Source organism: Ranitomeya variabilis, chromosome 2, assembly GCF_051348905.1.
Source record: "Ranitomeya variabilis isolate aRanVar5 chromosome 2, aRanVar5.hap1, whole genome shotgun sequence".
NCBI lineage: Eukaryota > Metazoa > Chordata > Amphibia > Anura > Dendrobatidae > Ranitomeya > Ranitomeya variabilis.
The window spans coordinates 460,869,417-460,896,496 of NC_135233.1; the positions used below are offsets into that span (position 1 = coordinate 460,869,417).

General features: G+C 43.4%; 1 protein-coding gene across 1 annotated transcript; it reads right to left on the reverse strand.

Annotated features, from left to right (window-relative positions):
- Positions 1-334: 334 nt before the first annotated feature.
- Positions 335-27,080, reverse strand: LOC143808957 (uncharacterized). Its single transcript, XM_077292133.1, has 11 exons — positions 26,817-27,080; positions 12,725-12,899; positions 11,274-11,429; positions 11,052-11,188; positions 6,508-6,647; positions 3,846-4,034; positions 3,669-3,758; positions 3,246-3,335; positions 2,994-3,116; positions 1,324-1,495; positions 335-357 (listed from the first exon to the last, which is right to left on the reverse strand). Exons 1-11 carry the CDS (start codon positions 26,824-26,826, stop codon positions 335-337), a joined length of 1,305 nt encoding a protein of 434 aa, XP_077148248.1. The 5' UTR covers positions 26,827-27,080.

Sequence of the window (27,080 nt, forward strand, 5' to 3'; positions counted from 1 at the left end):
GCTTAAACCACTTAAATACCACTTTCAATCTCTGACAGCGCCATTTAATTAGATCGATCGCTTCATGTGACCGTTCTAGCACACCCCTGCGCTACACCCCCACCGCAACCATCTCTGTACCCCACTGTGAACCCCACACACAGTCTGGGCTCCATAGGAGATCATCATTTCTGCAAAATGCTGCAATGTTTTACCAATAACAGGATCACAATTTCAAGTTCTCTACAGGATGTAAAAATAAAGAAAAAAGAATCTAAATATTTATATTCCCAGTTAAGAGAAATAAAACATGTTTGTTATCATCCAGTCTGTAAAAGTTTGATCCTTGAAAATATTAATTTACCCTTATGGTAAACACTGTAAAGACAAAAAAATTAAACTTCAAATTTGCCATTTTTGGTCTTTGCGCGACTCCAAGAAACGTAATAAAAAGTGATCAAAATAGTATAGATAAAATCAGAAGCTCGTCATGGAAAAAAAAAGCCCTCATCCAACTCCTTCAATAGAAAAAAGTTTCACATTTCAGAAAATGGCGACACAAACCAAAAATTGTTTTTAAAGTTATTAATCTTAATAAAGTTTTTTAAAAAAGCTATGAATTTATTGTAATAAAGAAAACTATACAAGTTTGGTATGAACACCATAAACTAAACCCCCCAAAAACGATGGTGAATTTCTTTTTATTCCGCTACATTTGGATTTTTGTTTTCCTGTTTTTCAATAAATATATGGAGAAAATGATGGTTTCATTCAAAACTATATAAATCCTCCTCTGTCAAAAAAAAGTAGATACATGTGAAGGCCTTTTTTGACAGAGGAGGATTTATATAGTTTTGAATGAAACCATCATTTTCTCCATTTAATTTATCGAAAAACAGGAAACAAAATCCAATATGTAGTGGAATAAAAAGAAACTCACCATCGTTTTTTTTTTTTTTTTTTTGGAGGGGGGGGGGTTGGTTTGTGGTCTTCATACCAAACTTGTATAGTTTTCTTTTTTTTTTTTATAAGAAATTCATAACCTTTTTTTAAACTTTATCGAAATTCAGTGCTGTGCTAAATGATGATGTTACTGGAACGCCCACCAGAGCCGTGGGGTACTCAGTACCGGGTCCGGTACTTAAGGGGGATGTCACGGTGGCGGCGACCCGGTCCGTGGCCCTGGCCACCCATGTTAAAGGCAAAGTCTTTAAAGGTGTTTGGTGCATAAAGTTTATGTTCGTCAGTGGGGACCGATGCTGCTTAAAGGGGTCCTGTGGGTTGATGTTAAGGCAGCTAAGATGGTAAAACTTCCCGCAGGTGAAGTTGGGTCCCCAGAGCTACTATATTCTGTAACAGATGTACCCACAACCATCTGACTTACCTGGCCATACTCCTTGGGTGTGTACAGAATATATCCTCTCTGCTTCACATACTCCTCAAACACTGGAGACCAAGGCCGATCACCGCAGCAGTAATCTGTGATTAAGAGCTTCCCTCCGGGTTTCAGCCAAGACTATAAGAAAAAAAAATCACAATAATGGAAAAGTAACATCTACAATTCTTATTGAGTATTTTTCATTTATTTTAATACTTTTGTCCATAGTGGAAAGTTATGAAAATTTGGAAATCATTTTATTAGGGGGATTTTTCATAATTCCTGTAAACAAAAATTGCATGTAAGTGGCTCTCACCCCCTAACTTTTCCCCAGTCTATTTGCCTTTAAATGCAATGATATTTGGGGTACAGATGATGGCAGTGATTGGTCAGCTCAGCATTTGTGCAGCTGCAGGAGCTGAGCCATCACTGCCAGCATCTGTACTCCAAATGCGTATGTTATAATATCGATGCAGCCGAAGGCAGGCAAATAGACTGGGGAAAATCCGGGTTTGTAGGCCAATAACATGCAATATTTTTTTAGAGGAATGAAGTCAAATCCCCTAACAAAGTGTTTTGGAAAGATTCCTAACTTTCCATACTGGACCAAATTATTTAAAAAAATTAAAGTTTAGTTACTTAGGGTACTGTCACACAGTGCAATTTTGATTGCTACGACGGTACGATTCGTGACGTTCTAGCGATATCGTTACGATATCGCAGTGTCTGACACGCAGCAGCGATCAGGGACCCTGCTGAGAATCCTACGTCGTAGCAGATCGTTTGGAACTTTCTTTCGTCGCTTGATCACCCGCTGACATCGCTGGATCGTTGTGTGTGACAGCGATCCAGCGATGTGTTCGCTTGTAACCAAGGTAAACATCGGGTAACTAAGCGCAGGGCCGCGCTTAGTAACCCGATGTTTACCCTGGTTACCAGCGTAAACGTAAAAAAAACAAACAGTACATACTCACATTCCGGCGTCTGTCCTCCAGCGTCTCAGCTTCTCTGCACTGTGAGCGCCTGCCGGCCGGAAAGCGAGCACAGCGGTGACGTCTGACGTCACCGCTCTGCTTTCCGGCTATGGTGCTTACACAGTGGAGAGAAGCAGAACGCTGGGGGACAGACACCGGAATGTAAGTATGTACTGTTTGTTTTTTTTACGTTTACGCTGGTAACCAGGGTAAACATCGGGTTACTAAGCGCGGCCCTGCGCTTAGTAACCCGATGTTTACCCTGGTTACCCGGGGACTTCGGCATCGCCCCAGCGCCGTGATTGCAAAGTGTGACCGCAGTCTACGACGCTGGAGCGATAATCATACGACGCTGCGACGTCACGGATCGTGCCGTCGTAGCGATCAAAATTGCACTGTGTGACAGTACCCTTACTCTTTAAAGAATATAGATTGACTTTTGGGGTAAGGGAAAGAAAATTGCAATAGCAATTCCCCAATTATCAGATCTGATAATAATATATAACAGCTGGAAAGGAATGATTGAAGTTTCTGCAGTGAGCTTCCTTTGATTCCCCAATAACAGGTTTTAGGACAAACAAGGGGTCTAAAGCACCAAAGGCGACAAACAGGAGATTGTAAATCTGCATTTCAAAGTCACTCAAGTTTTTATTGGCTCTTACAAAAAATTTACTGAAAAGTGCTTCCTTGTCGTTGATGTGCAGGATGGTGTCCCGGCTGTACACCACGTCAAATGACGCGTCGGTGAAGATCCTTCTTGTAGCATCTCCTATTTCAAACTGCACCTGTGGGAATGAGAAGAGGCATTTATACATCTTAATAATAATCAGATTACGGATATCAAGTTGCATCATCTTCCAGGCGCTGATATTCTCCAACCTATCCAACCCAACGGAATCAGTCTCATGACTCACCTTTGGAGTCTTCTCCATGATAGCTCTCTCCATGACAATCTCCACCATGTTAGACGACAGGTCCATCCCGAGGATGTCAACTCCATACGTCTGTCGAGAGTAAAATAAATAAATAAATAAAAACCTTCAAAAAACATAAAAGTATCCAAAACGTTGGCTATGTTTAGAAGTTTTACTCCAAAATTAGCACAAATCAAATAAATGTATATAAACAATAAAATGTTTTATTGAGGTACAAAACTAGGCAATAAAACATAAAAAATTATTAAAATCAAGAAACAATAAAAGCAAGAGGAGGCCGATAAGAGACATAAAATAATGAAGATAAGAAGACAACAGAAAGGGTGGCAAAATACTGCCAAAGAATGATGATGACATGGATGTATAAAGGGCACATGAATGAATGTAACGATGTGGCTCTACCTTGGCCATATAGAAGTCTCCTCCGCCGATGCCACAGCCTACATCAATGACCCGCTGCCCAGGGACCAGATTAAGCATGGCAATAAACTCCTGCAAGTGAAGAAAACAGATGATTTCCTGCATCTTAGGGACAGTATCACCCAAGCCCCTAATATTCTTCTTCTGCACTGGCCTTACCTTGGTGGTTTCCAGTCCTCCAGTGCTCACAAAGCCGTCCCCGAATATCTTCTCATATCGGAGTATTCCTCTCCGAGAATACTGCTGGTTATCAAGGAACTGCTGAAACGTCGTATAACCCTGGTGCCCATCGGCGTCTCGTGGGACTTTCTGCAGCATCCAGCAGACTTGGTTCTGGTTCTTCTTAATCTGTAGAGCATAGATAATACACAACGTAGAAGAGAATTCGTATGATGGCAGTGATACAAGATATGAGTATAGTAAGTAAATGCATAAAAAAAAGAAAAAAAACACATGGAAAAGTGAAATAGATTCACTCCAGACAGAAACAGTTTATTGTGGATCTGGCCTCAAATTAAAGCCATCCCTAACCTGTCTCCTCCATATGTCTCTGAACTAATCTCCCGATATCTTCCCTCACCTAATCTCCGGTCCTCCCAAGACCTCCTTCTCTCCTCCACACTTATTCGCTCCTCACCCAACTGCCTCCAAGACTTCTCCCGAATATCCTCCATCCTCTGGAATTCTTTGCCCCAACACGTCCAACTATCAACCACATTCGGATCCTTCAGACGGAACCTGAAAACCCATCTCTTCAAAGACAACCTGTAATGACCACACGGCCACCTCAACACCATCGGAGCTACTGCAACCGCCAACCTGAAAACCCACCTCTTCAGGAAAGCCTACAGCCTGCACTGACCCCGCTGCCTCCTCATCACTACCGGGGCTACCGCCTCACCAACACCGGAGCTCCTGCAACCCTCACCCTATTGTCTCCATCCCCACCATCCTGTAGAATGTAAGCCCGCAAGGGCAGGGTCCTCGTCCCTCTGTACCAGTCTGTCATTGTTAGTTTACTGTAAGTGATATCTGTAATTTGTATGTAACCCATTCTCATGTACAGCACCATGGAATCAATGGTGCTATATAAATAAATAATAATAATAATAATAATAATAATAATAATAAATTTCACGGTGAAATCTGCAGCAACATCTACACTTTACATGTGAATTTTGTGGCAGATGTGCTACAAATTTAATTAAATGTAAATGATGAAATCCGCAAATAAAAAAGAAGTATTGATATAAAATCCGCCTCTCGTGTCCAGCTAGCAATGTTTGTTTGTTTTTTGCAGCTGTCAGTTTCCCTTTAAAATTGGTTCTCCAACTAAATACATTAATCACCTAATCACAGCATAAAAGATTAATGTACAATTTCTGGGTTACAATCAATGGACCGCCGTCCCATCCGGAGAATAGGTGGGGTCCCAAAGTCTGTAGCAATGCATGCTTTATAGGAGATAGTTTGTGATCATATATATTAGCTGATTAAAGGACTTCTATCACCAAATTGCAAGACGTTATTAAATAGATCTCTTACGCCCAATGGGGCTGGTGTACTTACTTTGAAAACCCAGCTTAGAATTTCTTTATAGTCATTTTTGAAACTTTTCATGCTGAAAACTAAAATCAACATTCTACCTAATCACATAAAATGCCCCTTCTAAGATCAAAATTACACAACCAATTTGATGTGGAAATTCAAAGTAGGTACACCAGCCTCATCAGGTCTAAGATATCTTTTTCAGTATATTATGCAGTCTGTATTGTAAAGTCCGGTGACAGATCTCCTTTAAAAGGTTTGTCCCACATTCTCAATCAAAAGCACACTACATCCTGGTCTCCTGCTTTCCGGAGAACAATGCACTCCTGATTGATTGACAGTTTGTGTTGTTGCACCGCTGGTCCGAACTGTGCGCTCCTCCATGCTGCAAACAGAGCCAAATCTGCAGCAATCTGGCCATGATCAGAGCAGCACTTACAAGCTCTATTGGAAAGAGCTGGTTAGCACTGAGCACCTAGGAGACTGGCCACCACTGCAGAGGAGGCTGGTAAAGTAAGCAGAAAGCTGTACATAATAACATTAAAATGTTCTATTTTCTCCGAAAACCAAGAGGATTTTTAATGACAAGTAAATTGCAAAGTTGTTATTTTTACAAGAACTTTTGCAATTTTACACATTTAGGCTAAGTTCACACTAGGTGTCTTTGCAGTGATTTTTATGCTTTTTTTGTATGCAAATTTTCAGCTGTGTTTCACAGTACCAGCAAAGCCTACCAGATTTCAGAAACCTCATGCACACACTGTTTTTTTGTCATCCGTATTTTGTGCATTGCATATTTTTTTGGACAATGGAGCATGTCACTTCTTTCAACGTTTTTTTCAGCGTTTTTCACCAACTGAAATGAATGGTCGGTGAAGAAACGCAGGTATCAGGTTTTGCTGCGTTTTTTGTGCCAAAATTCGATTCTATAGAACAGGACTTTTTTTTTCAACACTAAACTATATCGGCATGCACGAGAGACAAATCTAGCATGCCAAAAGCACCGCAAAAAAAAACTCAAAAAAAAACAGCTTCTTTCCTGCCAGGAGATCAGGATTTGCTGCAGAAAAAAAAAACACTTAAAAAACGTCTGGTGTGAACTTACCCTTATGGTGATGAGTATAACGCCTTTAAATTCTCACGGCCCATCCATTTTACCCCATGTGCTGTCTATTTGTAAAGCGCTACGACACGTGGCACTTTGTACATGGACAGATACTATTGGCTGTGTGACCACAATAGCAAGAAATATAAGTAGATGCTGCCGTCTCACCTTTATATAGGTCTGCACAGACTTGGACATTACAATCTCAAAACCGTTGTCTCCAGACTTTGAGGTGACAGATGTGAGGAGGTGATTATACTGAGCGGGAGTACGGTACACCGTAGGGTTAAATGTCCGTTCACAGTCCCCTGAAAGCAAAGAATATTATCCATTAATGTCTGCACAAAAAAAAGCATCAAAAAACGCAGTGTGTGCACAGACTCTGATTCTTTTCAAGGGGTATTCCCATCTCCAGGATCCTATCCCAACATGTAGTAGATGTTATAATAATAAAATTAGTAAATGTCGTATAGTTTTTCTGATTCGCTCTGTCTCTTTCTTCATGTGCAGGCATTGCAGGACCTTAGGTATCCATGGTTACGACCACTAGACACAGCTAACTAACTGTCACGATGTCAGTGGTCGTAACCATGGACTTGAAGATGCAATCGTCCAATCGCTGTATAAAGCAGAAATCATGGTCTCCTTTGAAGTCCAGCCACAGGCAAGGTTTCAAAGGAGGTCAATAATGACGGGCACAGAGTTCATCAGCAGACCCCCCAGGGGGCTGTCATGACAAAACCGTCCGGCGAACCGCGATCACATCACGGACACAACAAGGGCGGAGGGAATGACACGCATGCACATCTGAGCATGTTAAATGCCGCTATCAGAGACTGACAACGGCATTCAACAGGTTAATAGTCGTGGGCGGAGCACCGCTCTACCTGCGATTGTTAGCGGCAGATCCTGGCTGTAAGGCCGGCGTCACACTAGCGAGTTTTACGGACGTATGAGAGGTGCAGAAAATACGGATTGCATACGGTACAATGATTCTCTATGGCCCAGCTCCTATCTGCCGTATTTTACTGATCCGTATTATACGGTCTTGTACGGCCGTAGAAAATCGCAGCATGCTGCGTTTGTCACCGTATTGCGCAAAAAAAATCGCCAATGAAAGTCTATGGGGGCGAGAAAAAAAAAATTACACATGGACCAGCAGTGTGTCTTGCGTGAAATACGCACCGGTGTTATAGAGAAAAGCCGGCAATTCAGTGCGGTGTACAGTAAAATCACACTGACAGAATAGAATAGGTAGAATAAATGTCTACACATAGAATAGGTATATATATATATATCAGTGATACACATATATATATATATATATATATATATATATATATATATATATATTTATATTTCATACAGCGCTAGATATCATAAAAACCGGCAATTCAATTGCCGGCTTTTGCTATCTCCTTCCCAAACCCAACATGATATGAGACATGGTTTACATACAGTAAACCATCTCATATCCCTTTATTTTTGCATATTCCACATTACTAATGTTAGTAGTGTGTATGTGCAAAATTTGGGCCCTCTAGCTATTAAAGGGTTAAATCTCTGAAAAAATTGGAGTGGGCTCCCGCGCAATTTTCTCCGCCAGAGTGGTAAAGCCAGTGACTGAGGGCAGATATTAATAGCCTAGAGAGGGTCCATGGTTATTGGCCCCCCCTGGCTAAAAACATCTGCCCCCAGCCAACCCAGAAAAGGCACATCTGGAAGATGCGCCTATTCTGGCACTTGGCCACTCTCTTCCCACCCCCGTGTAGCAGTGGGATATGGGGTAATGAAGGGTTAATGTCACCTTGCTATTGTAAGGTGAAATTAAGCCAGATTAATAATGGAGAGGCGTCAATTATGACACCTAACCATTATTAATCCAATAGTATGAAATGGTTAATAAAACACACACATTATTACAAAGTACTTTAATGAAATAAAGACACAGGGTGTTTTAATATTTTACTATACTCTTAATCCACCTGAAGACCCTCGTTCTGTAAAAAAGGAACAATAAAAAAACAACAATATCCCATACCTTCCGTCGTTCAGGTCACGTCCCATGATGTAAATCCATCTGAAGGGGTTAAATCATTTTACACCCAGGAGCTCTGTTAATGCAGTCGCTCCTGTCTGTAAAACTTGGTGAATGAATGGAATGCAGGGGAATGTCCTGTAGTTACCTTGAGTCGCGGTGATGCGCCCTCTGCTGGATGTCCTCATATGAACTCGAGCGTGGGAAAAATTCCCACCTACTAAGAGGTCTGTAATTTTTATCGTATGTACACTTGAAAAAAAACCAGAAAATCACATTGTATGATTTTTACATAATTCTTTTTCATTTTATTGCATGAAATAAGCATTTGATACAATAGAAAATCAGAACTTAATATTTGGTCCAGAAACCTTTGTTTGCAATTACAGAGGTCAAACGTTTCCTGCAGTCCTTGACCAAGTTTGCACACACTGCAGCAGGGATTTTGGCCCACTCCTCCATACAGATCTTCTCCAGATCTTTCAGGTATCGGGGTTGTTGCTGGTCAACATTGAGTTTCAGCTCCCGCCAAAAAATTTCTATTGGGTTCAGGTCTGGAGGCTGGCTAGGCCACTCCAGGACCTTGAAATGCTTCTTATGGAGCCACTCCTTAGTGGCCCTGGCTGTGTGTTTTGGGTCATTGTCATGCTGGATGACCCACCAACGACCCATCTTCAACGCTCTTACTGAGGGACAGAGGTTGTTGGACAGAATTTCTCCATACATGACCCCATCCATCCTCCCTTTAATACGGCGCATTCGTCCTTTCCCCTTCTGCAGAAAAACACCCTCAAAGTATGATGTTTCACCCACCATGCTTCACAGTTGGGACGGTGTCCTTGGGGTTGTACTCATCCTTCTTCCTCCAAACACGGAGAGTGAAGTTGACACCAAAAAGTTCTATTTTGGTCTCATCTGACCACATGACCTTCTCCTATGCCTCCTCTGGATCATCCAGACGGTCATTGGCGAACTTCAATTGGGTCTGGACATGTTCTGGCGGGAGAAGTGGAACCTTGTGTGTCCTGCAGAGTTTTAATACATGATGGCATAGTGTGTTACTAACAGTAATGTTTGACACTATGGTCCCAGATCTCTTCAGGTCATTGACCAGGTCTTCCCATGTAGTTCTGGGATGATTTCTGACCTTTCTAGGAATCATCCTTACTCCATGAGGTGAGATCTTGCATGGAGTCCCAGACCGAGGAAGACTTAGTGGGACAGAACGACGGAAGGTATGGAATATTGTTGGGTTTTTTTTAACTTTGTTTCAGGTGACAAGGGTCTTCAGGTGGATTAAGAGTCTAATAAAATATTACAACACCCTGTGTCTTTATTTGATTAAAGGACTTTGTAATAATGTGTGTTTTCTTAACCATTTTGTACTATTGTATTAATAATGGATAGGTGTCAGAATTGACGCCTCTCCATTATTAATCTGGCTTAATGTCACCTTACAATAGCAAGGTGACATTAACCCTTCATTACCCCACATCCCACCACTACACGGGAGTGGGAAGAGAGTGGCCAAGTTCCAGAATAGGCGCATCTTCCAGATGTGCCTTTTCTGGGGTGGCTGGGGGCAGATGTTTTTAGCCAGGGGGGGCCAATAACCATGGACCCTCTCTAGGCTATTAATATCTGCCCTAAGTCACTGGTTTTACCACTCTGGCGGAGAAAATTGCGTGGGAGCCCACGCCAATTTTGTCCGCGATTTAATCCTTTATTTTACAAGCTACAGCGCCCAAATTTTGCACATACACACTACTAACATTAGTAGTGTGGAATATGCAAAAAAAAAAAGGGATATGAGATGGTTTACTGTATGTAAACCATGTCTCATATCCTGTGGGGTTTGTGAAGGAGAAATGAAAAGCCGGCAATTGAATTACCGGCTTTTCTGCTATATCGTGCTGAAATAAATATAGATATATATATATATATATGTCTCAATGATATATATATATATATATATATATATATATATATATATATACTGTATATATGTTTTACCGAACATTTGAGCCCATAAATCCATTAGATGTCGGTTTTGCAAGCCTGCAAGAAAATATCGCAGTACGGATGCCATACGGATTACATACGGAGGATGCCATGCGCAAAATACGCTGCCACACCCTGCCTATGGATGACATACGGATCACTATTTTGGGAACATTTCTGCGTATTACGGCCGTAAAATACGGACCGTATTTTCATACGCTGAGTGTGACGCCGGCCTTATTCCTCTCTTTTTACACATTTTAGATCAGTGGACTAGAAACTTCAAGTTGTGTCATGTGGGAATTCGGATGGGCAATCAAGTCGCCAATGATAAAATCATCTAATATACTGTATGACTGTTAGAGTCTGTGTGAAACGATGCATGGGACCCGGTCTATCGACCATGTCTGTAAGCTGTTGGAGAGGGAAGGCATCCCTGAGAACCGCTTCCTTACTGACGGCATCCATGGCTCTTGTTTTGATTAGCTGGCCTTGCGCAATGTCACATGTGCGTCATACCACAATGATGACATCACCCCAGGCCGGCTAATCAAAGAAAGAGTCACTGATGGAGTCAAGGAGGCGGTTCTCAGATCTCCCATCCGGCGGCCACAGATTACTAACGCAGCCGATGGGCCGGGTCCTCGCTCTGACTCTAATGCTCTGTACTCACCTGACTGAAAAAAGCAGGACTCTCTAAAGAAGAGATAGCCACCCGGTCTGAGCCATCCCAACATCTTCTCAATCAAGACCACCAACTCTTCATCCGTCAGGTACATGAAGAGCCAGTTTGAGAAGACGAAGTCGAAACTGAGGAGAAGAAGGGCGGCATGAAAATCTGAACGTTCCTTGGACGTCCATCATGGTGTCGTATTGATCTGACGTCACAACTCACATGTTGTTAGGAAAGTCCAGAAGAGTGACATCAGCTTGTAGAAAGGTAATGTTCCCACGGTAACCGTTGTCTTCACGATTCTTGTCGATAAAGTTCTGCATGAAGTCCACCGCGGTCACATTGCTTGCCAACTTGGCCAAGTGTCCTGTATAACGACTGGAGAAAATGTTTGGTTTGAATAAAAAAGATTAATAAGAGAAAATGTAAGTCCCTTAAGAAGAATGTATCTTCACAAAATGACCTAATTTTTTTTTTCAAAATTGACAATGTTTTTTCTTTCCTTCATATTATGAACTTTATTAATAAACAAAATTAGCAATCTTCCAATTTTCATATTGACCACTGGGGCTTTTTTAGACTCCTACTTCCTGTTCTTTCAGGAAGAGTTTTCAGAAGGCTCCTTATCATCAGAGACAGGTACAATGACAGATAACTTGTCTACGGACAGCAGATAACACAGGATTCGTCAATCACAATGATAGGCGCTTTCACAACTCCTCTTCCCTTCACAATGACATTGGAACATGCTCATGGGGCGCTTCAATAAGGTCAGAGTCTGTTCATTGCAGCTAATGTACATATGCATTTCCTGAAACAACAGGACGTTATAGAGTCTAAAAACCCCTAGTTGCCATTGTGAAAATTGCAAGATTTATATTTATTATTTTTTAAAACATATTGTGATATAGAAAAAAAACACTGCCAAAAATGACTAAAAAATACATTTAACACAAAAAACCTGATTTAAACAATAGGTCATTTTCTGATTAAACATTCCTTCTACAAGGGTTGTTCAGTCTCCAAAAAACCTTACTTCTGCACTGGATTGGTGATAATTTTTAGACCCAATGCAAGTCAATGGCTCTGTGAAAAAAAATTATAGCAAACAGATGTCATCTATGCGCTGTTTTATTTTACTGTTTAATGGATAGGAGAAGATGCAATTTTTTATACGTGAAAAACGGATGCAAAAAGGATTGTAAAAACTTGACACCCTGACCAAAAACGCATCTGACACACTGAATAAAATTGGATCGTTTTTCATGCATAAGAAAAATAAGAGGCTGTATTAAACTGGCCAAAAGGGAGCACATGAGACTGGTCTGTCCAGTCAACTCATCCTGCCATGGTCGTGATCCAAGAAAAAAACATAGATATAAGTCCATGGTTCTGACAATCAATGGGGGACCAAGAAGTGGGATTCACACTAATCTAAAAATTATCAACTATCCAATGTAGAGGTAAAAAAAAAACTTTGTAAACTGGAAACCCCCTTTAAGGGTTTGTGTTCACTTGTGCAATCTGATCCTGCAAAAGGCAATATTCAGCAGAGGACATCAACAGTAGTCCAACCATTTTTATTCTATACATTAGAAATCTAATGATCGGGCAGATTTTGCAAAGGCAGAGATTGACTCGTCGTACACCAAAGAACAGATTCCTCCTCTTACCCTATCCCAGCCCCGAGCTCCAGAACATTCAATCCATCTAAGCACGGCAGCAGCGAGATGATCTCCGGCTTCTCCTCTTGCGATAAGAGTGCAGCACTTGAGTCGAGCATCATCTCTTCTACTGTAGCATCCCGGGAATGCTCTTCCCAAAACTGAGTCATTGTTTGTCTCACCTCTGCAAGGAAAAAAGAAAAAAAAAATGTTAAAATGTTAAAGGGACAGATTTCCTCTTAAAATTTACCTAAATGACTAGAGCCCAATGCCCCATTACCCAAACTTCAGACAATTTTTCATCTTATGTGTATGGGGACCTTTAGACATGAAAGGGTTTCCCTAGGCTTATGATAATAAAATATGCCATCTATATCCACCAGGATTCACTGTTATGAGCGCCGATGGCTGCTAAATGGGTATGCTGAACAGATCGGCACTGCACAGCGCCATTCAATGTGGGGTGGCCAATGCTGAAAACTGCACCTCAGCCGAGTCTAGTCAAAAGGGTATCCAGTGTCAGACACTCACCGAACTGATATTGATGACCAGTGATGTCAATAGAGTCCTATAGGCCCCGGTTCAAGATTTGGACCAGGGGGTGCCCCTCATCCTGGTATATATTTATGTCGTCTATCCTGGTATATATCTCCTTCCTCCTGATATATATATATATATATATATATATATATATATATATATATATATATATATATATATATATATATATACCCCATCCTGTTATATATATGTCCTCCATTCTGGTATATATGTTCCCCTTCCTGGCCCCATCCTGGTACATATATCCCCCATCCTGGTATGTATGTCCCCCATCCTGGTATGTTTAGCCTCCATCCTGGTATGTACAGCCCCCGTCCAGGTATGTATAGCCCCCATCCTGGTATGTATATCTCCCATCCTGGTATGTACACTGCACAAAAAAATAAACACTTAAACAACAGAATATAACTCCAAGTAAATCAAACTTCTGTGAAATCAAACTGTGCACTTAGCAGACAACACTGATTGACAATTAAATTCACATGCTGTTGTGCCAATGGAATAGACAAAAGATGGAAATTATTGGCAATTATCAAGACACACTCAATATAGGAGTGGTTCTGCAGGTGGGGACCACAGACCACATCTCAGTATCAATGCTTTCTGGCTGATGTTTTGGTCACTTTTGAATGTTGGTTGTGCTTTCACACTCGTGGTAGCATGAGACGGACTCTATAACCCACACAAGTGGCTCAGGTAGTGCAGCTCATCCAGGATGGCGTATCAAGAAAGCTGTGGCAAGAAGGTTTGCTGTGTCTGTCAGCATAGTGTCCAGAGGCTGGAGGTGCTACCAGGAGACAGGCCAGTACACCAGAAGACGTGGAGGGGCCGTAGGAGGGCAACAACCCAGCAGCAGGACCGCTACCTCAGCCTTTGTGCAAGGAGGAACAGGAGGAGCACTGCCAGAACCCTGCAAAATGACCTCCAGCAGGCCACAAATGTGCATGTGTCTGCACATACAGTTAGAAACCGACTCCATAAGGATGGTCTGAGTGCCCGACGTCCACAGATGGGGGTTCTGCTCACAGCCCAATACAATGCAGGATGCTTGCCATTTGCCAGAACACCAGGATTGGCAAATTCGCCACTGGCGCCCTGTGCTCTTCACAGATGAAAGCAGGTTCACACTGAGCACATGTGACAGACGTGGCAGAGTCTGGAGACGCCGTGGAGAGCGATCTGCTGCCTGCAACATCCTTCAGGATGACCGTTTTGGCAGTGGGTCAGTAATGGTGTGGGGTGGCATTTCTTTGGAGGGCCGCACAGCCCTCCATGTACTCACCAGAGGTAGCCTGACTGCCATTAGGTACCGAGATGAGATCCTCAGACCCCTTGTGAGACCATATGTTGGTGCGGTTGGCCCTGGGTTCCTCTTAATGCAGGACAATGCCAGACCTCATGTGGCTGGAGTGTGTCAGCAGTTCCTGCAAGATGAAGGCTATGGACTGGCCCGCCCGTTCCCCAGACCTCAATCCGATTGAACACATCTGGGACATCATGTCTCGCTCCATCCACCAACGTCACGTTGCACCACAGACTGTCCAGGAGTTGGCGGATGCTTTAGTCCAGGTCTGGGAGGAGATATCTCAGGAGACCATCCGCCGCCTCATCAGGAGCATGCCCAGGCATTGTAGGGAGATCATACAGGTACGTGGAGGCCACACACACTACTGAGCATCATTTCCTTGTCTTGAGGCATTTCCACTGAAGTTGGATCAGCCTGTAACTTCATTTTCCACTTTGATTTTGAGCATTATTCCAACTCCAGACCTCCACGGGATATTAGTTGTGATTTACGTTGATCATGTTTAGGTTTTATTGTTCTCAACACATTCCACTATGTAATGAATAAAGATTTACAACTGGAATATTTCATTCAGTGATATCTAGGATGTGGGAATTTAGTGTTCCCTTTATTTTTTTGAGCAGTGTATATCCCCCATCCTGGTATATATACCACCCATCCTGATTGAAGACATTGCTGGGCCCCCGCAAAGGGCCCGGTTGCGACCTTTGCGACTGTGGTCGTTATGCCCCTGTTGATAACTTATCCTATAATTAGGTCATCAATATCAGATGCCCTAAGACCCCTATACTTAATAGGGAGTGAAAATGTCAAAATAAATGATACTAGCCAGTGATCTCCTTACAACAATTAAATTCTGGATGAACCTCTGCCCTAAAGTTGTTTACAATATTTTCCTACATTTCAAGGTCTCAGGACCCCACAGCAGAGGCGGACACGTGTAAAATGTGCCCCTTCATATTAAGCTCAGCACAATATAGACCTGTAGGATGGATCAGTGGTCAGAACAAAGCTGCCGGGAAAGTGAGCCCCAGCTGCTCGGCCTCCTGCCAACATTCCAGGAACTCAGGAGAGCGTAAGATACCAGCCTGAGACAACCAGAGACTGCACACCAAGGACTTCTGTTAGTTTCTTTGCCATCAGAAAATGGGGGCTCTGACCCCCCCCCCCCCCCCCACAGACCTCAGGTGGCGCTGCCAGGACCCAACCTGGCACCAGCTGTAGGGTAACGTGACAAGAACGCATTATAAAACCTGTATGCACATCAGATGTTTGCAACCTACTGGACAAATTCCCATATGCCCTTGCAAGGAATGCTGGGACTTGTAGTTCAAAACCATTCAAACTATGTATACACCACATTGAATGGTATATAAAGCTCTAAAACCACAAAAAAAATACTTTAATGAACTCCTTGAACTGGAGAATGGGCATCAATCACAGACATTCTCATAACACTAATATATATATATACAGTCATGGCCAAAAGTATTCACACCCCTGCAATTTTGTCAGATAATACTCAGTTTCTTCCTGAAAATGATTGCAAACACAAATTCTTTGGTATTATTATCTTCATTTAATTTGTCTTAAATGAAAAAACACAAAAAGAATTGTTCTAAAGCCAAATTGGATATAATTCCACACCAAACATAAAAAAGGGGGTGGACAAAAGTATTGGCGCTGTTCGAAAAATCATGTGATGTTTCTCTAATTTGTGTAATTAACAGCACCTGTAACTTACCTGTGGCACCTAACAGGTGTTGGCAATAACTAAATCACACTTGCAGCCAGTTGACATGGATTAAAGTTGACTTAACCTCTGTCCTGTGTCCTTGTGTGTACCACATTGAGCATGGAGAAAAGAAAGAAGACCAAAGAACTGTCTGAGGACTTTGAGAAACCAAATTGTGAGGAAGCAGGAGCAATCTCAAGGCTACACGTCCATCTCCAAAGACCTGAATGTTCCTGTGTCTACCGTGCACAGTGTCATCAAGAAGTTTAAAGCCCATGGCACTGTGGCTAACCTCCCTAGATGTGGACGGAAAAGAAAAATTGACAAGAGATTTCAATGCAAGATTGTGCGGATGTTGGATAAAGAACCTCGACTAACATCCAAACAAGTTCAAGCTGCCCTGCAGTCCGAGGGTACAACAGTGTCAACCCGTACTATCCGTCGGCGTCTGAACGAAAAGGGACTGTATGGTATAAGACCCAGGAAGACCCCACTTCTTACCCCGAGAAATAAAAAAGCCAGGTTGGAGTTTGCCAAAACTTACCTGAAAAAGCCTAAAACGTTTTGGAAGAATGTTCTCTGGTCAGATGAGACAAAAGTAGAGCTTTTTGGGCAAAGGCATCAACATAGAGTTTACAGGAGAAAAAAAAGAGGCATTCAAAGAAAAGAACACGGTCCCTACAGTCAAAGATGGCGGAGGTTCCCTGATGTTTTGGGGTTGCTTTGCTGTCTCTGGCACTGGACTGCTTGACCGTGTGCATGGCATTATGAAGTCTGAAGACTACCAACAAATTTTGCAGCATAATGTAGGGCCCAGTGTGAGAAAGCTGGGTCTCCCTCAGAGGTCATGGGTCTTCCAGCAGGACAATGACCCAAAACACACTTCAAAAAGCACTAGAAAATGGTTTGAGAGAAAGCACTGTATGCCATAGAACACCTGTGGAGAGATCTAAAAATGGCAGTTTGGAGAACGCACCCTTCAAATATCAGGGACCTGGAGCAGTTTGCCAAAGAGGAATGGTCTAAAATTCCAGCAGAGCATTGTAAGAAACTCATTGATGGTTACCGGAAGCGGTTGGTCGCAGTTATTTTGGCTAAGGGTTGTGCAACCAAGTATTAGACTGAGGGTGCCAATACTTTTGTCTGGCCCATTTTTGGAGTTTTGTGTGAAATGATCAATGTTTTGCCTTTTGCTTCATTCCAATTTGTGTTTTTTCATTTAAGACAAATTAAATGAAGATAATAATACCAAAGAATTGTGTTTGCAATCATTTTCAGGAAGAAACTGAGTATTATCTGACAGAATTGCAGGGGTGTGAATACTTTTGGCCATGACTGTATATATATATATATATATATATATATATATATATATATATGCAGCGCCCCAGAGTCCTGGTCGTTGCAGTACTGTGGCTCCGCCACTAAGGGGAGCCATGGTACGTTCGATGGAACTGAAGGAGTTTCTCCAATCAGGTATCACAGACACCAATATGTTTCACAGCTGGGCCTCCGGGGGGAGCTAAGGGTGCTATTCATTAGGCCACTCCCCACCATAGTGGGTAAACTGGGGGTCAGGCAGGAAGTTAGACAGAACGCTGACTGGATTGAACGAAGCAACACCTAGTGGCAGAGGGTGTTGTGGAGGAAGAGACAGTAGGGTCTCTGCCAGGGGTGGGATCCTGGCAGAGGCTTGGCATTGGAAAGAACGTAACGGGTCCGCGCCAGCTCCTGGAAGCGGCGGGACTCAGGAAAGGACTAGAAGCGAGATAGATTGTGCTGAGTGAGAAACGAGATCAAGAGAAAGGAGAAATACCAGTAGGGGTTTTGTTGAAAGAGGCAGCACCTTACTGAGGCGCATTACCGGTGGCCGGAACGCCGAGGGAGTGGAATAGAATACAGCTTCAAGCCATACTCCAAACAGCGGCAGGACAGTCAGTCTCAGGCGGGCTGTCTACCACATATCACCTATGAAGTCTTGGGAGGCAATTGCGGGAGAGGGGCGTCGCTAGGGTCCCGGAAGAACTCCAGGCCTACCCGACAAACGGGTGCCGCTCCAACCTGAATAACAGGGAGGGGTGGAATAAGAGAAGAACATCAATTAATCGAGTTGTGAGGGAACTTAACCCCTTCATGACCCAGCCTATTTTGGCCTTAATGACCTTGCCGTTTTTTGCAATTCTGACCAGTGTCCCTTTATGAGGTAATAACTCAGGAACGCTTCAACGGATCCTTGCGGTTCTGAGATTGTTTTTTCGTGACATATTGGGCTTCATGTTAGTGGTAAATTTAGGTCGATAATTTCTGAGTTTATTTGTGAAAAAAATGGAAATTTGGCGAAAATTTTGAAAATTTTGCAATTTTCACATTTTGAATTTTTATTCTGTTAAACCAGAGAGTTATGTGACACAAAATAGTTAATAAATAACATTTCCCACATGTCTACTTTACATCAGCACAATTTTGGAAAGAAATTTTTTTTTTGCTAGGAAGTTATAAGGGTTAAAATTTGACCAGTGATTTCTCATTTTTACAACAAAATTTACAAAACCATTTTTTTTAGGGACCACCTCACATTTGAAGTCAGTTTGAGGGTTCTATATGGCTGAAAATACCCAAAAGTGACACCATTCTAAAAACTGCACCCCTCAAGGTGCTCAAAACCACATTCAAGAAGTTTATTAACCCTTCAGGTGTTTCACAACAGCAGAAGCAACATGGAAGGAAAAAGTGAACATTTAACTTTTTAGTCACAAAAATGATCTTTTAGCAACAATTTTTTTATTTTCCCAAGGGTAAAAGGAGAAACTGGAACACAAAAGTTGTTGTCCAATTTGTCCTGAGTACGTTGATACCTCATATGTGGGGGTAAACCACTGTTTGTGGGCACGGCAGGGCTCGGAAGCGAAGGAGTGCCATTTGACTTTTTCAATGAAAAATTGGCTCCAATCTTTAGCGGACACCATGTCGCGTTTGGAGAGCCCCCGTGTGCCTAAACATTGGAGCTCCCCCACAAGTGACCCCATTTTGGAAACTAGACGCCCCAAGGAACTTATCTAGATGCATAGTGAGCACTTTAATCCCCCAGGTGCTTCACAAATTGATCCGTAAAAATGAAAAAGTACTTTTTTTTTCACAAAAAATTTTTTTTGCCTCAATTTTTTCATTTTCACACGGGCAACAGGATAAAATGGATCCTAAAATTTGTTGGGCAATTTCTCCTGAGTACGCCGATACCTCATATGTGGGGGTAAACCATTGTTTGGGTGCACGGCAAGGCTCGGAAGGGAAGGCGCGCCATTTGACTTTTTGAATGAAAAATTATCTCCATCGTTAGCGGACACCATGTCGCGTTTGGAGAGACCCTGTGTGCCTAAACATTGAAGCTCCCCCACATGTGACCCCATTTTGGAAACTAGACCCCCCAAGGAACTTATCTAGATGCATAGTGAGCACTTTAAACTCTCAGGTGCTTCACAAATTGATCCGTAAAAAATGAAAAAGTACTTTTTTTTCACAAACAAATTTTTTTAGCCTCAATTTTTTCATTTTCACACAGGCAACAGGATAAAATGGATCCTAAAATTTGTTGGGCAATTTCTCCTGAGTACGCCGATACCTCATATGTGGGGGTAAACCACTGTTTGGGTGCACGGCAAGGCTTGGAAGGGAAGGCGCGCCATTTGACTTTTTCAATGGAAAATTAGCTCCAATCGTTAGTGGACACCATGTTGCGTTCGGAGAGCCCCTGTGTGCCTAAACATTAGAGCTCCCCTACAAGTGACCCCATTTTGGAAACTAGACCCCCCAAGGAACTAATCTAGATTTATAGTGAGCACTTAAAACCCCCAGGTGCTTCACAGAAGTTTATAACGCAGAGCCATGAAAATAAAAAAATATTTTTCTTTCCTCAAAAATGATTTTTAGCCCGGAGTTTTTTATTTTCCCAAGGATAATAGGAGAAATTGGACCCCAAATGTTGTTGTCCAGTTTGTCCTGAGTACGATGATACCCCATATGTGGGGGTAAACCACTGTTTGGGCGCACGGCAGGGCTCGGAAGGGAAGGCACGCCATTTGGCTTTTTGAATGGAAAATTAGCTCCAATCATTAGCGGACACCATGTCGCGTTTGGAGAGCCCCTGTGTGCCTAAACATTGGAGCTCCCACACAAGTGACCCCATTTTGGAAACTAGACCTCCTAAGGAACTAATCTAGATGTGTGGTGAGCACTTTGAACCCTCAAGTGCTTCACAGAAGTTTATAACGCAGAGCCATGAAAATATAAAATTATTTTTCTTTCCTCAAAAATGATTTTTTAACCCACAATTTTTTATTTTCCCAAGGGTAACAGGAGAAATTGGACCCCAAAAGTTGTTGTGCAGTTTCTCCTGAGTACGCTGATACCCCATATGTGGGGGTAAACCACTGTTTTGGCACACGTCGGGGAGCGGAAGGGAAGTAGTGACGTTTTGAAATGCAGACTTTAATGGAATGCTCTGCGGGCGTCACGTTGCGTTTGCAGAGCCCCTGATGTGCCTAAACAGTAGGAACTCCCCACAATTGACACCACTTTGGAAACTAGACCCCCAATGGAACTTATCTAGATGTGTGGTGAGCACTTTGAACCCCCAAGTGCTTCACAGAAGTTTATAACGCAGAGACGTGAAAATAAAAAATGTGTTTTCTTTCCTCAAAAATATTTTTTTAGCCCAGAATTTTTTAATTTTCCCAAAGGTAACAGGAAAAATTTGACCCGAAAAGTTGTTGTCCAGTTTCTCCTGAGTACGCTGATACCCCATATGTGGGGGTAAACCACTGTTTGGGCACATGGCGGGGCTCGGAAGGGAAGTAGTGATGATTTGGAATGCAGACTTTGATGGAATGGTCTGCGGGAATCATGTTATGTTTGCAGAGCCCCTGATGTGCCTAAACAGTAGAAACCCCCCACAAGTGACCCCATTTTGGAAACTAGACCCCCCAAGGAACTTATCTAGATGTGTGGTGAGCACGTTCAACCCCCAAGTGCTTCACAGAAGTTTACAACGCAGAGCCGTGAAAATAAAAAATCATTTTTCTTTCCTCAAAAAAGATGTTTTAGCAAGCAATTGTTTATTTTCACAAGGGTAACAGGAGAAATTGGACCACAATATTTGTTGCCCAGTTTGTTGTGAGTACGCTGGTACCCCATATGTGGGGGTAAACCACTGTTTGGGCGCACGTCAGGGCTCGGAAGGGAAGTAGTGACATTTGAAATGCAGACTTTGATGGAATGGTCTGCGGGCGTCACGTTGCATTTGCAGAGCCCCTGATGTCCCTAAACAGTAGAAACACCCCACAAGTGACCCCATTTTGGAAACTAGACCCCAAAAGGATCTTATCTAGATGTGTGGTGAGCACTTTCAACCCCCAAGTGTTTCACATAAGTTTATAACGTAGAGACGTGAAAATAAAAAATAATTGTTCTTTCCTCAAAATTATGTTTTAGCAAGTATTTTTTTATTTTTGCAAGGGTAACAGGAGAAATTGGACCCCAATAGTTGTTGCCCAGTTTGTCCTGAGTACGCTGGTATCCCATATGTGGGGGTAAACCACTGTTTGGGCGCACGTCGGGGCTTGGAAGGGAGGGCGCACCATTTGACTTTTTGAACGCAAGATTGGCTGGAATCATTGGTGGCGCCATGTTGCGTTTGGAGACCCCTGATGTGCCTAAACAGTGGAAACCCCTCAATTCTAACTTCAACACTAACCCCAACACACCCCTAATCCTAATCCCAACTGTAGCCATAACCCTAATCACAACCCTAAGCCCAACACACCCCTAACCACAACCCTAACCCCAACACACCCGTAACCCTAAATCCAACCCTAATCCTAACCCTAATCCCAACCCTACCCACAACTGTAACCCCAACACAACCCTAACCCTATCCTTAACCATAACCACAAGCCTAGTCTTAACCCTATTTCCAACCCTAGCCCTAATTCCAACCCTAAGGGTACCGTCTCACATAACGATTTACCAACGATCACGACCAGCGATACGACCTGGCCGTGATCGTTGGAAAGTCATTGTGTGGTCGCTGGGGAGCTGTCACACAGACCGCTCTCCAGCGACCAACGATGCCAAGGTCCCGGGTAACCAGGGTAAACATCGGGTTACTAAGCGCAGGGCCGCGCTTAGTAACCCGATGTTTACCGTGGTTACCAGCGTAAAAGTAAAAAAAAAAAACGTACATACTCACATTTTGGTGTCCTTCAGGTCCCTTGCCGTCTGCTTCCCGCTCTGACTGAGTGCCGCCGTACAGTGAGAGCAGAGCGCAGCGGTGACGTCACTGCTGTGCTGTGCTCTCACTTTCCGGCCGGCAGACAGTCAGAGCGGGAAGCAGACGGCAAGGGACCTGAAGGACACCGAAATGTGAGTATGTACGTTTTTTGTTTTTTTTTACTTTTACGCTGGTAACCACGGTAAACATCGAGTTACTAAGCGCGGCCCTGCGCTTAGTAACCCGATGTTTACCCTGGTTACAAGTGAACGCATCGCTGGATAGCTGTCACACACAACGATCCAGCGATGACAGCGGGAGATCCAGCGACGAAAGAAAGTTCCAAACGATCTGCTACGACGTACGATTCTCAGCAGGGTCCCTGATCGCTGCTGCGTGTCAGACACAGCGATATCGTATGGATATCCCTGGAACGTCACAGATCGTACCGTCGTAGCGATCAAAGTGCCACTGTGAGACGGTACCCTAACTCTAATTCCAACCCTAACCCTAAGGCTATGTGCCCACTTTGCGGATTCGTGTGAGATTTTTCCGCACCATTTTTGAAAAATCCGCAGGTAAAAGGCACTGCGTTTTACCTACGGATTTACAGCGGATTTCCAGTGTTTTTTTGTGCGGATTTCACCTGCGGATTCCTATTGAGGAACAGGTGTAAAACGCTGCGGAATCCGCACAAAATTGACATGCTGCGGAAAATACACAGCGTTTCCGCACGGTATTTTCCGCACCATGGGCACAGCGGATTTGGTTTTCCATAGGTGTACATGGTACTGTAAACCTGATGGAAAACTGCTACGAATTCGCAGCGGCCAATCCGCTGCGGATCCGTGGCCAATCCGCTGCGGATCCGCTGCGGATCCGCGGCCGATCCACGGCCGATCCGCTGCGGATCCGCGGCAATCCGCTGCGGATTCGCAGCCAAATCCGCACTGTGTGCACATGCCCTAACCCTACCCCTAACCCTAACCCTACCCCTAATTCTAACCCTAATTCTAACCCTAGTTCTAACCCTAACCCTAGCAGAAAAAAAAAAAAATATTTTATTTATTTTTATTATTGTCCCTATGGGGGTGATAAAGGGGGGTCATTTACTTTTTTCTCATTTTGATCACTGCGATAGGCTATATCGCAGTGATCAAAATACTTCTGAAATGAATCTGCCAGCCGGCAGACTCTGCGGGCGCAGTGCGCATGCGCCGCCATATTGGAAGATGGCGGCGCCCATGGAGAAGCCGGACGGACATCGGGAGGCCCGGTAAGTATGAAGGGGGGGGTGATCGGATCACGGGGGGGGGGGGACCGGAGCACAGGGGGGGGGGACCGGAGCACAGGGAGGGGGCACCGGAGCACGGGGGGAGCGGACAGGAGGACGGAGGAGCGGACAGAACGAATTAGGGGGGCGGACCGCGCACCGGAGCACTGGGGGGGCGATCGGTGGGGTGGGGTGGGGGCAGATTAGGTTTTCCAGCCATGGCCGATGATATTGCAGCATCGGCCATGGCTGGATTGTAATATTTCACCGTTTTTTTGGGTGAAATATTACAAATCGCTCTGATTGGCAGTTTCACTTTCAACAGCCAATCAGAGCGATCGTAGCCACGGGGGGGTGAAGCCACCCCCCCTGGGCTGAAGTACCACTCCCCCTCTCCCTGCAGATCGGGTAAAATAGGAGTTAACCCTTTCACCCGATCTGCAGGAGCGCGATCATTCCATGACGCATACGCTGCGTCATAGGTCGTTTTGGCACCGACTTTCATGACGCAGCGTATGCGTCAAAGGTCGCTAAGGGGTTAAGAAACAGACACAACCGTTGTGGGGTACTTTCCGTGAGCACAGCAGGGAAGGACTACAACACATAGCGCTAGAAGGAAGGCACTGATTTCCACCTGAGAGGAGAACTCTGGAAGTGCCATTGGACCGGCCGGACTTGCGCAGCCTGGTGAACCATATTCTGGACTGAGGACTCAGAGATCTCCAGTAAAGAGGTAAAGAGACTGCAACCTGGTGTCCTCGTTATTTACCGCGACCTGCACCCCACAACTGCACCGCTACACCACCGTTATAACACCACTTATTGCACCGGACGTCCCCCACTGACGGACAGGGCCACGGACCGGGTCTAGCCACCGTGACAACCCCGAGACTGAGACCTAGAGGCCCGGCTCCGGGTACCCCTCGGCCCTGCGGCGGTGTGGGGGCGCTTCATATATATATATATATATATATATATATATATATATACAGTTAGGTCCAGATATATTTGGACAGAGACAACATTTTTCTAATTTTGGTTATAGACATTACCACAATGAATTTTATGAATTTTAAACAAAACAATTCAGATGCAGTTGAAGTTCAGACTTTCAGCTTTCATTTGAGGGTATCCACATTAAAATTGGATGAAGGGTTTAGAAGTTTCAGCTCCTTAACATGTGCCACCCTGTTTTTAAAGGGACCAAAAGTAATTGGACAGATTAAATAATTGTAAATAAAATGTTCATTTCTAGTACTTGCTTGAAAACCCTTTGTTGGCAATTACTGCCTGAAGTCTTGAACTCATGGACATCACCAGACGCTGTGTTTCTTCCTTTTTGATGCTCTGCCAGGCCTTCACTGCAGTGGTTTTCAGTTGCTGTTTGTTTGTGGGCCTTTCTGTCTGAAGTTTAGTCTTTAACAAGTGAAATGCATGCTCAACTGGGTTGAGATCAGGTGACTGACTTGGCCATTTAAGAATATTCCACTTCTTTGCTTTAATAAACTCCTGGGTTGCTTTTTGGGTCATTGTCCATCTGTAGTATGAAACGACGACCAATCCATTTGGCTGCATTTGGCTGGATCTGAGCACACAGTATGGCTCTGAATACCTTAGAATTCATTTGGCTGTTTCTGTCCTGTGTCACATCATCAATAAACACTAGTGACCCAGTGCCACTGGCAGCCATGCATGCCCAAGCCCTCACACTGCCTCCGCCGTGTTTTACAGATGATGTGGTATGCTTTGGATCATGAGCTGTACCACGCCTTCGCCATACATTTCTCTTTCCATCATTCTGGTAGAGGTTGATCTTGGTTTCATCTGTCCAAAGAATGTTCTTCCAGAACTGTGCTGGCTTTTTTAGATGTTTTTTAGCAAAGTCCAGTCTAGCCTTTTTCTTCTTGATGCTTATGAGTGGCTTGCACCGTGCAGTGAACCCTCTGTATTTACTTTCATGCAGTCTTCTCTTTATGGTAGATTTGGATATTGATGTGCCTACCTCCTGGAGAGTGTTGTTCACTTGGTTGGCTGTTGTGAAGGGGTTTCTCTTCACCATGGAGATTATTCTGCGATCATCCACCACTGTTGTCTTCCGTGGGCGCCCAGGTCTTTTTGCATTGATGAGATCACCAGTGCTTTCTTTCTTTCTCAGGATGTACCAAACTGTAGATTTTGCCACTCCTAATATTGTAGCAATTTCTCGGATGGGTTTTTTCTGTTTTCACAGCTTAAGGATGGCTTGCTTCACCTGCAGGGAGAGCTCCTTTGACGGCATGTTTACTTCAAAGCAAAACCTTCCAAATGCAAGCACCACACCTCAAATCAACTCCAGGCCTTTTATCTGCTTAATTGAGAATGACATAACGAAGAGATTGCCCACACCTGTCCATGAAATAGCCTTGGAGTCAATTGTCCAATTACTTTTGGTCCCTTTAAAAACAGGGTGGCACATGTTAAGGAGGTGAAACTCCTAAACCCTTCATCCAATTTTAATGTGGATACCCTCAAATGAAAGCTGAAAGTCTGAACTTCAACTGCATCTGAATTGTTTTGTTTAAAATTCATTGTGGTAATGTCTATAACCAAAATGAGAAAAATGTTGTCTTTGTCCAAATATATATGGACCTAACTGTATATATATATATATATATATATATATATATATATATATATATATATATATATATATATATACTCTGACTGTTCTACATAAAAGATCAGAAAAATAAAGATCGATTTTTTTTCCCCAGAAATAAATGTTCCTTTACTGCTAATGACAACAAAGAAAAAAGTTTTCCAAAACTTTTCCAGCACAACTTTAACTTGGTAGAAAGTTTTTCCCGGCCATGAGAACAGGGCTCAGATGTAGTAATAAGGTTATAAATCCAATCAGGTGATGAAACGTTACCCCTGATGACATCACCCACCAGTCACCCCGCCCCCAGCCCCGTCACTCACCATTTGCCATGTTTGCTGCTGCAGTATGACGTCACAGGAGCAGAAGGTATAACTATATAATCGTCTACAGTGTTATACAGCACAATCTATAATATATATATGTATGCTCTACCTATAAATCTATATTATATCTAGCACAGTGGATAAGTGAACGCTGAATTAATAGGAGTGCAGCTCCTGACTATCACTGTATGTATGGCTACTCTAGTTCTACTGAAGCTCCTGCTGTATCTATTATACCTCCTGCCCCGAGGCCTCATTCGC

Coding starts and splice junctions, on each gene's coding strand:
- LOC143808957 (XM_077292133.1), bottom strand. Junction 6,648..11,051: donor GTCCTGCTTTTTTCAGTCAG/GTGAGTACAGAG, acceptor CTTTGCTTTCAG/GGGACTGTGAACGGACATTT. Junction 3,759..3,845: donor GAGGACTGGAAACCACCAAG/GTAAGGCCAGTG, acceptor CTTCACTTGCAG/GAGTTTATTGCCATGCTTAA.